Raw genomic sequence first — 14,007 nt, 5'->3', positions numbered from 1 at the left:
TTATTATTATTATTATTATTATTATTATTATTATTATTATTATCTCATTGTGAGGTTGTTAATTTCAAGAAACTTCTCTTCTGGTTTTATAAATTGTAATAATATTTGTGCAGCCATATAGATTTTAACGTGCTTTACAACGCTGTATAAGATAATAATTACAGTCTTACCAGAACTGTAATCCAATTGTTCGGTTGTCTAAATCTCCCCAGCCAATTCATCCTCGTAAACTCCTAAATATTTTGCAAGATTGGATCAATGATACGAATTTGTTCAGTTAATGAACTTATCAGTTTGGGCCACTTCTATTTCTAATACAAGTTCATCTGCAGGAGTCTTCCCACTGACTTTGTAAGATTGGATCAAGATATTCTTTCACCACTTGCTGGGAAGAAACAATTTTATGTATATGAAACCTTGGACTTTTGGGAACAAATCAAAACACCAGGGTGAACGAAATTTTAGATGCTCGTTCTTCCAATGTATCTTACATCTTATTTGATTCCATCTTAATAATTTCCTCTCGTTTTTCAGGATGTCTCTGAAATGTTCAGGCTTATACCTAGCCCAATTTAAGTTTACCTCACCACATCTCTTGGCAAGTGGAGATGGCACCAAGAAAGCTACCATTTCAGGCGACGTATATATTCATCCATCTGCAAAAGTTCATCCAAAAGCGAAGGTCCCGTATTCTTTTGGTGGGGTTTATAATTGTGAAATATGATATGATCTGATTTTGTGTTCTTCACCGTAAACATCAACAGATTGGTCCAAACGTTTCAATCTCAGCTAATGCCAGAATAGGAGCTGGTGCGAGACTTGTTAGCTGCATTATTCTTGATGATGTTGAAATCAAGGTACTGATCATTGAAACTACTGGATTGGAAATATGATCTATATGTGTATCATTGGTTCGTTGATGCACAATTGTTTCTTCAATGCTTGTCAGGAAAATGCAGTTGTTATTAATGCAATTGTTGGTTGGAAGTCTTCCATTGGAAGGTGGTCCAGAGTACAGGTAATCTTAAATCTCTCTAACTTTGATATTAATCAATTTTGGGGGATTTCCGGTTAAAACATCCTACAACTAGTAATGTTTAAAGTATGTGCTGTTCCATCCTAAATGAATTTACCAAACTTATCACTGATTTTTATGATAGTTAAAAATTTAAATAATTTGGATATTTACTGTCAATCCTCAAAAAAATGGTTGTAATTTCCTAGAATCACTCTGTCTTTGGGTGGGAGACCCTTGTAACAACTTTTTTATACGCTAATGAATCTTGCTAAAATTCATTTTGTGCAAGGGGATAAGAAGGGTTCATTTGAAAATTCACCACCATAGTACAGAATCCATATTTCTAAAACTGTCAGTTATACGAATGTGATGAACAAGACACCATTTTATGTGCATGCAGTTAGGAACCTGGCGCTAGTTTCTTTTAAATCTAAGAGTATGTTTTATAGAAGCTATCATTTCAGGAAGTGGAATTATATAAGAACATACTAAGATAGAAAATGGTGGATAACATAAGCCATGGACTAAATAATCATGGGTAACTTTCTCCTTCACCTCGATTTTCAAATTTCAGGGTGCAGGAGAATACAATGAGAAGCTTGGAGTTACAATTCTTGGTATTTTCAATGCGATTTTTCCCTTCTCTGTCAAAGTACTCGATTTCTTGATCGTCTTCCATCTTGATCCCTCAACTTACCAAAAATATATTCAAACCAGGTGAATCAGTCGCAGTGGAAGATGAAGTCGTGGTAGTCAACTGCATTGTCCTTCCAAACAAGACTCTAAATGTTAGCGTTCACGAAGAAATCATCCTCTAAAACATGATCAAACTTCAATTACAAAAATTTTGAGATTGTTTCGGTTTGATTCTTTATTCGATCTCTAAGTAGTTGTTGCCGCAATTTTTTAATCACACAATGTGATGAAATAAACGAAATGCATATTATCATCTTAACATTGGTAGTATCAGGGAGAATTTAGGACTCGCCGATATACATAGAGCAGTCGAAAGGGGCTGTCTTTCTTATGTAGCAAAAAGATTTTGATACTTTTCCTAATTTTATAATGGAATCAATCTCCCAGAAACTCTTCTAAGATTCTCTATTTGTTTTCTCTAGATGATTACCTGTGGCTTTGTGGAGGGTTCGTACACAATTTTTTCTGTAGATTTGTATACAAGAAATGATCAGATTGCAATATACTTAATGTTGCTGTTCTTTTTCCCCCTCGCTTTCACAATAGAGAAATGTGGTTTACTTTTATGCATGGACAGATCTTTACCAATTAAGTAAATCAATTTGTAATTTAAGTTTGTAATTTAAGCCAATTATTCATTTTTAATTTATGAGTATTATCTTATGTCATCTTCTTTTTTTTTTTTTTTCAAATTGAATAATTACCTTTTAAACTTTATTTTTAAGTATTTCAAAAACAATATCATAATTACTTCAACATCTTCCCCAACTTTGAATTAAAGCCTACACACATTCTCTTACGCCTTAACTTGTTTATATATATATTTTTATTACATATGAGATGTTGGCAAAAATTTGTGTGAAACGGTCTCACAGGTCGTATTTTGTGAGACAGATCTCTTATTTGAATCATCTATGAAAAATATTACTTTTTATGCTAAGTGCATTACTTTTTATTTTGAATATCGGTAAGATTGACACGTCTCACATATAAAGATTAGTGAAACCGTCTTATAAGATACCTATTCTACTATGTTTGGGGATAAAAACTCTAACAATGCATTAGCAACTTAATAAAACGAAAGATAACGCGCCGAACTAATTTAATTATCATATTTTGATTTGTTTCAAAAAAGTTTTTTTTTTTTTTAAATGATAGTAGTAAATAAAAGCGTGAAGCGTCCCGAAGCGCGGATGTCAAGCTCCAAGTTTTTCAAGCTTAAGAGAGATTAGCACAGGCTTAAGCGTGAAAAAGCGTTTTATTATCTTTAGTATAATTGTAATTATCTCAAACCAATAAATAGATAAAATAATACATAAATATGATAAATTTAAGTCTGATGCATTAATTCTCATATTTATAAAATCATAAAAATATCAAAATTATAATCTTTATTTCTTTTTGCAACTAGAACACATTAAAAATGTTAAATATTTGTCAAATCATTATCAGACACGCTTAATCATAATTAAAATTAAAAAACAAACATCTAAATTATAAACCTAATTTATTATTTTAAAATAAAAAGACATACCTTCAAAATAAAAAATATTTAAAAATAAATAGATGCGATTAATTGTGATTAAGCACGCTTAATTAAACACCTTAATTATGTTTAAAGTTTGACCGCTTTTTTCCGCTTTCTTCGAAGCGGGGCGTTTTTGCCGAGCTTCAAGGTTAAGCGGGTTTGTTAGAACATTGGTAAATAAAAGTATATTTTAGTTTTAAGTTGAATGAAATATGTATCCAACCGAACCAAGCTCAATTTTTTGACAACTGTTGCGAGCTCAACAGCTCAACTCAATACTTGATCGGCGGCAAAACTATATTACTAAGTGAAAGTTTGAGAAACTGAGGAAATCATGGAAGGCCCGGAAGCCATATCCTACTTAACACAGAAGCAAGCTGCTGAAATCGAAGAGTTACTGGTGGGCCGTCATGGGTTCAGCCAGGATCAGCTAATGGTTATCCGCCAATTCCTCAAATTTCCGACTTTTTATTTCTTTGGTACTGTACTACCTCAAAATTGAAGTTATTGATCCTTGGTGTAGAATTTATCTTTGTTCTTTCGAGTGCAGGAACTGGCTGGTTTAAGTGTTGCAACTGCAATAGCAGAGGTGAATCTTCGTGGCTGTATATTATTTGGCTTAGTTCCTTTGTATATGGCTTCTCAGATGTTTGATGATTGCAAAGAAATTACCCAAAGGTGTCACAATTTCGAGTAAGAAATGCGGAGAGTCCTGGGCATTAGCTTCCCCACTAGGACAATATTGGGTCTTTTTGATGTATGAAAATTTGATTTTACTGATTAAAAAAAAGGTGGATAAACCCCTTGTACTCCATAAGGATTTCATCTTTAGATAGAACACTGCTCCAGAACAAAAATGAGGAATTTACTCTTAAAGCACTTCTTTATACTGTCATATTGGTGTTTCTGGGTAATTGGTGTCTGTAACTAATTTTTCCAAGTCATGACAGGTCTACAAGTCAAGTGAATATACCCGAGTACTTGTAATTTGCGGTCCTGGAAATAATGGCGGCAACGGACTTGCAGCTGCTCGTCATTTGCATCATTTTGGATATAAATTGCAAGTTTGTTATCCTAATTGTGCTCGTAATCCCCTCTATATGGGTCAGGTGACTCAGGTACTTGAAAGGATCAAATTTACGAGCCATAAACTTATACATATCATCCACTGCTTATTCATAGTTCCTTGTGTAGCTTGAAGCATTGTCGGTACCTTTCCTGTCAGTACAAAGCCTTCCTCCTGAGTTACCGAATTTTGATATTTTAATCGATGCAATGTTTGGTTTCTCATTCCAGGGTAACTTTTTCTCAGCCACTTCAAACTCTTTCCTCTACTTTCATGCATATAAAAGTTGGTTATGTATTGCACCTGCAGGAAATCAAGGGCCACCGTATGATGGTCTGGTAGAAAACCTGGTGTCTCTAAGCGAACAAGATCAGAATCGTCTGAAAACTCCTGTCATTGTTTCTGTTGATGTTCCTTCTGGCTGGCATGTTGAGGATGGGGAAATCAGTGGCAAAGGCATGAAACCTCACATGCTTGTAATTTCTATTTACTCTTGAATCTTTACATTTTAAAGGACAATGATTAATATCAACACCATGTAGAAGAAACTTAAAATGCTTTATATGTAGGTATCTTTAATCGCTCCTAAGCTTTGTGCAAAAAGGTTCAGTGGTGCTCACCACTATTTGGGTGGAAGATTTATACCTCCAACTATTATGCACGATTATGAACTACAACTTCCTCCGTATCGTGGAACTTCCATGTGTGTCCAAATTGGGCCTCGTGATATTGTCTCTTCTAAATGTTGCGACAAGACTGTGGAGGATGATCCTTTTGTTCAGGTCAGCCCGTGTCAAAAGACCATACTTTCTTGACGCCGTTCGATATTTCATGTGGATATATATATACTCTGCTATAAAATGTCATAACATTGAGATCATCGCCTAAATTGCAGTTTCAGAAATGGTATGCTGATGCAGTGACAACAGGCGTGAAGTTACCAGATTCTATGGCTCTGTCGACTTCTACTAGAGATGGAAAGCCGTATGTTTCTTTCTATGCCTGATAAGCTATAACGTGGTATAGGCGAGTAACTACGTTTGATACAAATTTTGTTTCTTCAGTTCTTCTCGAATGGTCTCTTTGAAAAAGGTCCACCAAGGAGGATTTGTCTGGTTAGTTTCTTGTAGTACCTTTTCATTTATCTCTTCTTGTTGCTTTGTAAAGAAAACTATTGAACAGGTTAAATCGTCCCTCTCGCATCCCTGGCTCCTAAATGATTCCGCTACTATTTATGTTCTTGCATTTAAATAGGTGCAGTAATTATGGAAGTCGGAAGGCGCATGAGATATCTGAAAATCCTCATGGATCACTTCTTTTCTACTGGATTACCTTAAATCGCCAGGTAAATTTATATTTCTATTCTACACAGGGGAATATGCAAGTATATTATCGCCTTGCACATTAATCCAATAATTTAAAGTAGTTAGCTGCTGATTAAAATTGAAGAAAATGACATGTTACGTGCCTTCTGTCGTTTACTGAATTCAATTGCAGTTCAGGTCTCATAGGGCTCAGTAGTTGTCAAAATGAGTTACAAATTGAATCCTGAACGCATCTAGTTGGCAATTGTAGGACAAACTATTACTCAACCATTTATAAACCTCTACATTTGCCATGCAATCAATAATCAAAATCTTATTGCTTGCCGTTATACAACTGAAACCGAATAATTTATTCCTTTCTGAATCAGACCAAATATCCATCCATTCATTATAAAAATAAAAACGAAAAAACCTGTGACTTCTAAAAAATCTCAGTGCCAAGGTTTGATTCCTTAAGATATGACTTGAGAGTATACATACACTTGGTTGCGGATCATAGCAATATGTTTATGTAAAATTTAGGTAAGAGTAGAAGGAGTTGTGCAGAAAGTATCTGATGAAGAGTCTGAACAGTTCTTCATCAGTCGCCCACGAGAAATTCAGATTGTACCAGCGGTTAGCCAGCAGGTTGGCCCCTTTTATTCTTTCTTGAATGCATACCTTGTTTTTGAACAACACTGCATGAAACACTAATGGTTTATTTATTTCAGAGCACGGTAATTCCTGGACGGGAGTATATCCACCAGCAGTGTAAAACTTTAGAGGAGATATACTCTAATGGGTAGGTAACATCATGTTGTGGAGTTTATTGTTTAGCTTGTTTACATTCTATCATTTAACATAATCATTTAACTTTCCTGAAATCTGAATAATTGTGACGTTATGCGCAAAACTTCATGTTTTTGAATAATCTAATAAGAAAAAATTCCTCCTTGTACCCTTACACCACCATGGCAAATCCAAGATCATAGATTATCATTTGTTTTATGTCCAGAAATAGGATTCCCAGGCCCAAAAACTGGGGAGGATACAGGCTGATACCTGAGAGTTTCGAATTTTGGCAAGGAGACGAATCATCAGTCCACATGAGGTATGCAGTTCCTTCCCAATATTCATTGAACAATCGGATTCATAGATGAAAACCGCAGAAACTATAGGATCAATGCCTGTGGTTCTAACATTTGCTAGGCACTAGTTGCGAGTCAGAGACTTGTAATGGTTTTTAAAATAAATTTTAGTCCAAACTTTATTAAAATCCAATTGACATCCGGTCCTTTCCTCCTGCTTTTTTTGCTGGTAAGGATAACACGAAAAGCAAGATCAAAATAAGAAAAAAAATTACCTTTAGGGACTGTTTCGAATTTCTTGCACGTGCAAAAGTAAACAAACAAAGAAGATGAGAGTGATGTGTTAGAACAAACACAGAGCCAAAGAATTGTGGTTTTAGTTGGTCTTTAAAAAATTAAAGCCAAAAAAAATCCCAAAAAGTCACGGCCGCCTAGCCCGAGTTTTAGAACACTATTGTTGATCCATGTAATGGAGATCTTTAATTCATGTAGTTGAAGGTTTCTGAAAAAGTGGGAACATACGGTTTAATGTCATGTAGACAATAGACAACTGAGTTGATTTCTGACAGAAATTGCATTTTTATATTGTTATCTGACAGGGTTCGCTATTTTGCTAGCGAGAAGGGATGGAGAATCGTTCAATAGATCGTCAAGGCCGCCACAGCCTTGACACCAACCTCCATCGTGTCACATGTGAGCGCGAGAATTCTGTACGATCATGTAAAAGATGTTTAAATTTTCTAGTACAATAAAATTCTGCATTTTCCAAAGATATCGATGTTTTCCTCCCAAAATCAAAATTCTCGCGTTCCTCAGCAGGGAAAATAGCTGTCATGTTTCTTTATGTTGATACAAGGAATTGAGTTGGATTATCGTGACATGTGCATAAATTAATGTATACTACAAGCACATTATATTGCATATCCATGCGTATCTTTCACCTTGCATTAAATTCGATACATATTTACACATAAAGTTGAGTAGTTCTCTTGTGAGACGGTCTCACAAATTTTTATATGTGAGACGGGTCAACCCTACTAAATATTCACGATAAAAAATAATACTCTTAGCATAAAAAGTAATATTTTTTCATGAATGACCCAAATAAGAGATATTCTTAGCATAAAAAATAATATTTTTCATGGATAACTCAAATAAAAGATTCGTCTCACAAAATGTAACCCTAAGACCATCTCGCACAAGTTTTTGCCCATAAAATTAATGATAGATAACATGAAATAAACTGTAAATGTAAATCTCTTTTATTTATCTCTAAACTACAATTTTGAATAACTGAATTATTTTATCTTAAATTTTCTTAAAAATATACATGTTATTTGGAACTTTAAAATTGTGAAAAAATAATAAAAATGAATAAATAATCGCTACAAAAAATTAAAATCTTGATGTGTGATAACCGTGAAATATTACAAAAATCATCCTGATCATTCCAACCATCAATCAATTCTTCGAAACTGTCATCAGCCTGCGTTCCATTACAGATAGCGTACCTCAACCTTGGTTGCATCAATCACAACAACGAAACCACTTCAAATCATACCGTACATACATTTCACTGTTATCATTTCATTGTTCCACACATGTTTCATGCACTTGTTTTTTTTTACATAACGAGTTTGTAAATTTCTACTTCCTGATAATTATTTATCTTCCTCTTAACCCCAACTTCAGGAAACGTGCATGAAAATCCAAAGAAACAAACTTAAATCAAATGGCTGCACAGAGCAAATCAATTATTCAGGTTGTTGCAATCACAGCTACGATTAGTCTTCTTATAGCCGGGATCATAGTCTACCTTGTATATAGATTTGTAATCGCCAAGAGCCTTGGGAAACACAGATCTGATGTAGGTTTCTGTGCTGGGAATTTTTCAGGCTGCTGTTCCAAGGGAGCGTATAACTCTGCGGCGAAGAAACCAGTGCCACCAACCACATATCCTCTAAATGAAATCTCTGATTTGTCTGCATTGAAGCCAGTTTCTCAACACCAACATCCTCCATTCCCCATATCTAAAACATGGCGATCTACTCCTTCACCACCAGCTACTCCTTTGACTCAGATGTCAATTTCATCCAAGCAAATTTTACCACAACGACCACCATTGCCGCCTACACCTCCGCCTCCGCCAGCACCCCCCAGAAGAAAATTCAACCCAGAATCACCTCCGATTCCACCAAAATCAAAACATGCATTACCAGCCAAGACACATGGTCTAATTTCACCACATAACCCACTCATTCCCTCGAGAGGAATAGAAATCAACAGTATGAGTACGGAAGATCCTGCCATGGATAAAGGGAAAGCAAATGAAGAATTTCAAACCATTGATAAAGGGAAAGCAGATGAAGAATTTCAAACAAGACTGAAGCCATTGCACTGGGACAAGGTTACTGCTAATACAGATCATTCAATGGTTTGGAATGAGATCAATGACGGATCTTTTAGGTAAGAGCATCAAGATTCACACCTTTATGCTTTGTCTTCTCATTCTTGTTTGTCACAGATCGAAGTTTGTTGAATTTCCATTCTTTCTGTGTCATTCTATCAGGTTTGATGATGCACTGATGGAATCCCTGTTCAGTTACAAAACAGCCAGTAAAAAATCAACCAACAGAATTAGCAAATCAACATGTCAGGGCAATTCTAACTTAGGTCAGTCTGCTCAAATGTTCATCCTCGACCCACGAAATTCCCAAAATACAGCAATCGTCCTCAAGTCTCTAGCAGTTTCTCGGAAAGAGATTCTTGAAGCTTTATTGGAGGGCCAAGGACTTGATGTCGATACCCTTGAAAAACTCAACAAGATTAGCCCAACTCAAGAAGAGATAACCAAAATACTTGAATTCAGTGAGAACCGAACAGAGCTAGCTGATGCCGAGTTTTTCCTCTACCAAATCTTGACAGTTGTTCCGTCAGCATTCATTCGCTTTAGCGCAATGCTTTTCAGATTTACCTATGACCAAGAAATATTGCATCTCAAGGAATGTCTGCATACACTTGAGTTGGGAAGTCAGGAACTAAGAACTGGTGGAATTTTCTTTAAACTCCTTGAAGCTATTCTCAAGGTTGGCAATAGAATGAATGCTGGAACAGCAAGAGGAGATGCTCAAGGTTTCAACCTTAACTCCCTTTGTAGACTCTCCGATGTGAAAAGTACAAATGGTAAAACCACTCTACTTCACTTTGTTGTTGAACAAGTCATCCTATCAGAAGGTAAATACCATGTGATCAATAGAGACAATAAACCTGGTGGCATTAGCACAACAGAACACAGACAAGATAAAGATAAAAATTCAAATATCAAGAATTCAGAGGAAAATGATACAGAGTGTCTAATGCTAGGATTACAAGCATTCGGGTGTTTAGGTTTTGAGTTTAGTAACGTGAAGAAAGCAGCCACCATAGACTATGACAGCTTCACAAACACATTTTCAACTCTGAAATACAAGGTTGACGAGATTAAGCAGATTTTGACATGCGGCGAGGTTGAACAAGATGAATATTTAAGGGAAATGAAAAAGTTTTCAGAGGACAGTGAAGAGGAACTTAATTTGGTGAGAAAGGAAGAAAGAAGAGTAATTGAGCTTGGGAAGAAAACAACAGTGTATTATCAAGAAGGAGGTTTAAAGAATAAAGCCATGAGTCCACTTCAATTATTTGTTATCGTCAAGGATTTCTTAAATATGGTTGATCAAGTTTGTGCAGAAATCGCAAAGAACTTACCGAAGAAAAAGGTGGCAGGTCCTGGTTCACCACTTCCACTACCTCCAAAGCCAAGGTCTCCAGTTAAATTTCACAACATGAAGTCATATTTCTTGGAACAAAAGCTCAGTAAAATTTCAAGTGACTCAGAAGACGATTCTTTTTTAGCCTGATGTGGAACTTACATCAGAGATTTTCAGCAGATTATATTGTAAGCTGATATTGAAGGATACTATGCCGGTTGATACTGAATACCGACCATGAATAAATCAACTGAATATCAATCAATTCATCATAGTAATTCTTGAGGCATTCCAAACGACTTATATAAAATCAAGAACAATAGTAATAGGAATAAACTAGTATCGTTCTAACTCAGAAAAATGTAATATATCTAAGCTGGAAGGCAAGATGAGTAATATTGCTGATGAGGACAAGTGTAATTTAAGATGTTTTCAGCCAAAGATGCCAGATTTATTCTTAAACAGTGGGATAAACTACTGCAGTTCCAATATTACACATGAAAACATGTAACTTTAACCAGATATAGTGATTTTTCGTAGTTACAATTAAAACAATCGGCCACAGTTGAGCACCAGACACAAGGATCAAGCATTCATATGTCGACTAATTGCTCCAAGACATCATATAAGCAAAATACATCAAGATCGCCAAGTGTTTTATATGAAAATCCCACTCAACTCAATCTTTGACACTAGTTAAACTAAAAAAATATGATAAATACGCTGTTAAATTTCGGAAGTGGATGAAGTAATTCAAGGAGATAAAGCTTTCAAATGGTTCAGAACAATGTTATCATCAAGAAGAGTGTAAGTTGTTGCAATGATAAACAAATATCATATTGCAAGAAAATTTATGTAATAAATTTTTATAACACCTTATCTATTCACATGATAACATTTTTTCATCAGCACCAAAACCAATAGAGAACTACAATTAGTGCATGTGCTTCAGAAATTTTTCTATACGAATATCAAAGGCTCTAAAAATCAATCTGAACAGTAAAACACATGCAAGACATGCTGGAAAAGGAGACACCCATAAGTTCAAGGAACAGAGACTCTTCCTAAGATCTTGTTATCATGCTACAAGATCGAGCCAACTGATAAGTCAAACTTCCTCCATCAAATGTTGCCACTCCTTTAACATGGTTATGGTCATAGTGCTTCCTGCAACCGGGACAACGCCCATCTTCCTCCAGAATCTTCTTGTGACAAAACAGGCAAAGCCGGAAACCACACTGACATGGGAGGAAATTCGAGTCTGTGCAGTCTAAATCCTCGCAGCATATTGGGCATGATGTTGGAACCTGCTGAACATTCTTACAATCCCAAACAGATCTTCCGCAGCCAAACTGTCGCTCCGATTTTAAGGGGAAACTATACTGCTTTGACAAATGCGGGAGACATCGAGGGCGAGAAAGATCGTCTGCCCTCCAAGCCCGACAATTCATTTGAGGTGTATGTCCTGTGTCTCTCCTCTCTAGATTTGCATTTAAAACATCAATCTCTTGGCTTGCTATTTCCGAATTAGAGATAGATTGTGCAGTATTTCCAAGCTTATTCAAAGGCGGAGGAACCAATGCTGAGTTCGGGCTATGCTCTTGCATCTTATTAGTGGCGGCCAATGCATCAGCCACAGCTTCCCAATCGTCCAAGCAGCCATCATCACCACTATCCTCGTCTTCTTCCTCACTCATAATTCCCCAGAAGCATCCGTTGCTACTAATGCTACTGCTTCGACTGCTGCTGATGCTGCTACTTTCAGTAAAATTGATCCCAGGATGATTACTTCCCAACATACCACTGTTGTAACTGGTGGGGCTGTTTGACGATGAGAATTTAGAGTCACTAAACTGATTCATGCTCGATCCATCTCCATAATTCTCATCGATATCCTTCGTCTTTATCTCCAGGTTCTCTTTCAACTGGCCCCTTTCCTTCTCCAAATGCACTGGAGGCCCTTGACGTGTACCCAACCCACCGTTCACTTCATTCTTACATGCATCCTTGTTTTTTACTGAAATAATTAAAACCCAACGACCAAATATTACAGGATAAATTTTAAACAACAGGTTATTAAACTTCGGAGCGCACAAAAAAAATATGAAAATTATTAAGAACCTAAAGTAAATAAAGTTAGAGCAAAGTTAGAGCTCGAAAACAATATGCATTACAGTGGAAAAGTTGAATACAAACGGAAAAATAATAAAAGATTCAACATACTTCATAAATGAATAACTATAAAATACTATATATATCTCAAACCTTGAGAAAGCCACTGCTCCCGACGAGCATCAAGCTTGTACTGCTTCAACTTCGCTGATCGATTTGCCTATATAACAAAGGCAAAAGTCAATAATTTTTTCGGGGAAAAAAAAAAAGCACTCTACACGATAAATAATTTGACAAGATTTTTTTAAAAATCGAAGCAAACTGTGCAGAGAAAATAAAATTTCTCCAGAAAAAATTGAATAAAAAACAAACAATCGAATAATCGCACAGAAAACCATAACCTTGACAAATCACAGAGATGTTTTTTCAAGAAAAAACCGTTTTATTAGAAAGACAAGAAAATATAAATAAAAAATAAAAACGCTACCGACCAAACCCACTCAAAGAAATCTCTAATTCGATATTCCAATTCAAGAACTAAGAAGCATACCCTTTTTTTCTTAGCGAAACATCCAGCGTTTGAGGAGGCCAGCGGAGTAGAAGCGTTGCGGATCGAATCAGAATTCATGTCTGAGTTAACTCGTCGACCGGAAAACCCTAAATTGATCGGAGATTTGGGTGGAAACAGAAAACGGAGGATATAGAGAGAGAATGTGGATAACAGGCACTCTTTGGCTTCTATTCGTCTATTGTCGATTTGGGAAAGAAAAACAGCACGTGAGCTCCTAATGATGGAGTCCGGTAGTATAAATAGAAATGTTTTGACCATTTTGCCCTTCATTTTCACCTTAATTTCTTTTGGCCCAGCTAACTCTTACCTCTAGGCGACGACGTATAGTCGAAAAACTCAAAAGCAAGGGTTGTGAAAATAAATTGGTTGGTTTTATTTATCAATAATAATTTCAAATGAAAATGCTTGACATCAAAATTTAAGAATAACCTATGATGAAAAGTTGAATAACAAGTGTATATAGGTAGTGATTGCATTTGGATAGACTTGTTTATTGTAAAACAGTGTCACATATCTATATCTTTGATTACATCAACCCGATTCTTATATACAATGGAAAATAATACATTTTGACATAAAAATTAAATTTTTTTTATGAATTAGACAGAGTCAGATATTTATACCATAAAATCGATCGTGTGACACGATCTCATAAAAAATTTTGTGATCCAGATAAACTAAGTATGTGAATGTTGGCTGAATACTGAGTTATAAAAGAAACTTTAATGAAATTATAATACTAAAAGTTAACAAATTTTTTTTTGTTATATTGATCAACTAATAAAAAAAGCATCATCATCATAATACCCATGTTATTATAATCTTCATAATCACTAAATGATAAGATAATATGTTTATAACATTACAATCATATTAAT

The 14,007-nt window shown here is 35.5% G+C and overlaps 4 protein-coding genes across 4 annotated transcripts in view; 3 read left to right on the top strand and 1 right to left on the bottom strand.

Moving 5' to 3' along the window:
* The window catches only part of LOC140957742 (uncharacterized), a 4,458-nt gene extending 2,336 nt beyond the window's left edge, over positions 1-2,122 (top strand). Inside the window, exons 10-15 of the mRNA XM_073415114.1 lie at positions 333-449; positions 535-682; positions 765-857; positions 950-1,018; positions 1,593-1,635; positions 1,736-2,122. Coding sequence (XP_073271215.1) covers positions 333-449; positions 535-682; positions 765-857; positions 950-1,018; positions 1,593-1,635; positions 1,736-1,836 — 571 coding nt within the window. The 3' untranslated portion in view covers positions 1,837-2,122. The remainder of the gene's footprint in view (positions 1-332; positions 450-534; positions 683-764; positions 858-949; positions 1,019-1,592; positions 1,636-1,735) is intronic.
* A 1,316-nt stretch (positions 2,123-3,438) lies between these two features.
* On the top strand, positions 3,439-7,472 carry LOC140956442 (pyridoxine/pyridoxamine 5'-phosphate oxidase 1, chloroplastic-like). Its single transcript, XM_073413162.1, has 13 exons — positions 3,439-3,678; positions 3,793-3,831; positions 4,193-4,360; positions 4,437-4,539; positions 4,618-4,784; positions 4,878-5,090; positions 5,204-5,292; positions 5,373-5,423; positions 5,563-5,653; positions 6,156-6,260; positions 6,344-6,414; positions 6,628-6,723; positions 7,300-7,472. Exons 1-13 carry the CDS (start codon positions 3,577-3,579, stop codon positions 7,343-7,345), a joined length of 1,341 nt encoding a protein of 446 aa, XP_073269263.1. The 5' UTR covers positions 3,439-3,576; the 3' UTR covers positions 7,346-7,472.
* A 593-nt stretch (positions 7,473-8,065) lies between these two features.
* LOC140956846 (formin-like protein 8) lies at positions 8,066-11,433 on the top strand. The gene is made up of 2 exons (XM_073413736.1): positions 8,066-9,166; positions 9,270-11,433. The coding sequence occupies exons 1-2, from the start codon at positions 8,433-8,435 to the stop codon at positions 10,594-10,596; spliced, it is 2,061 nt and encodes a 686-aa protein (XP_073269837.1). The 5' UTR covers positions 8,066-8,432; the 3' UTR covers positions 10,597-11,433.
* A 77-nt stretch (positions 11,434-11,510) lies between these two features.
* On the bottom strand, positions 11,511-13,332 carry LOC140956845 (uncharacterized). The gene is made up of 3 exons (XM_073413735.1): positions 13,109-13,332; positions 12,712-12,778; positions 11,511-12,463 (listed from the first exon to the last, which is right to left on the bottom strand). Exons 1-3 carry the CDS (start codon positions 13,184-13,186, stop codon positions 11,511-11,513), a joined length of 1,098 nt encoding a protein of 365 aa, XP_073269836.1. The 5' UTR covers positions 13,187-13,332.
* Between the last annotated feature and the right edge of the window lie 675 nt (positions 13,333-14,007).

Source organism: Primulina huaijiensis, chromosome 14 (genome assembly GCF_012295235.1).
Source record: "Primulina huaijiensis isolate GDHJ02 chromosome 14, ASM1229523v2, whole genome shotgun sequence".
Lineage (NCBI taxonomy): Eukaryota > Viridiplantae > Streptophyta > Magnoliopsida > Lamiales > Gesneriaceae > Primulina > Primulina huaijiensis.
The sequence above is the reverse complement of the archived record's forward strand: the minus strand, read 5'-3'. Positions and strand labels throughout refer to the sequence as shown.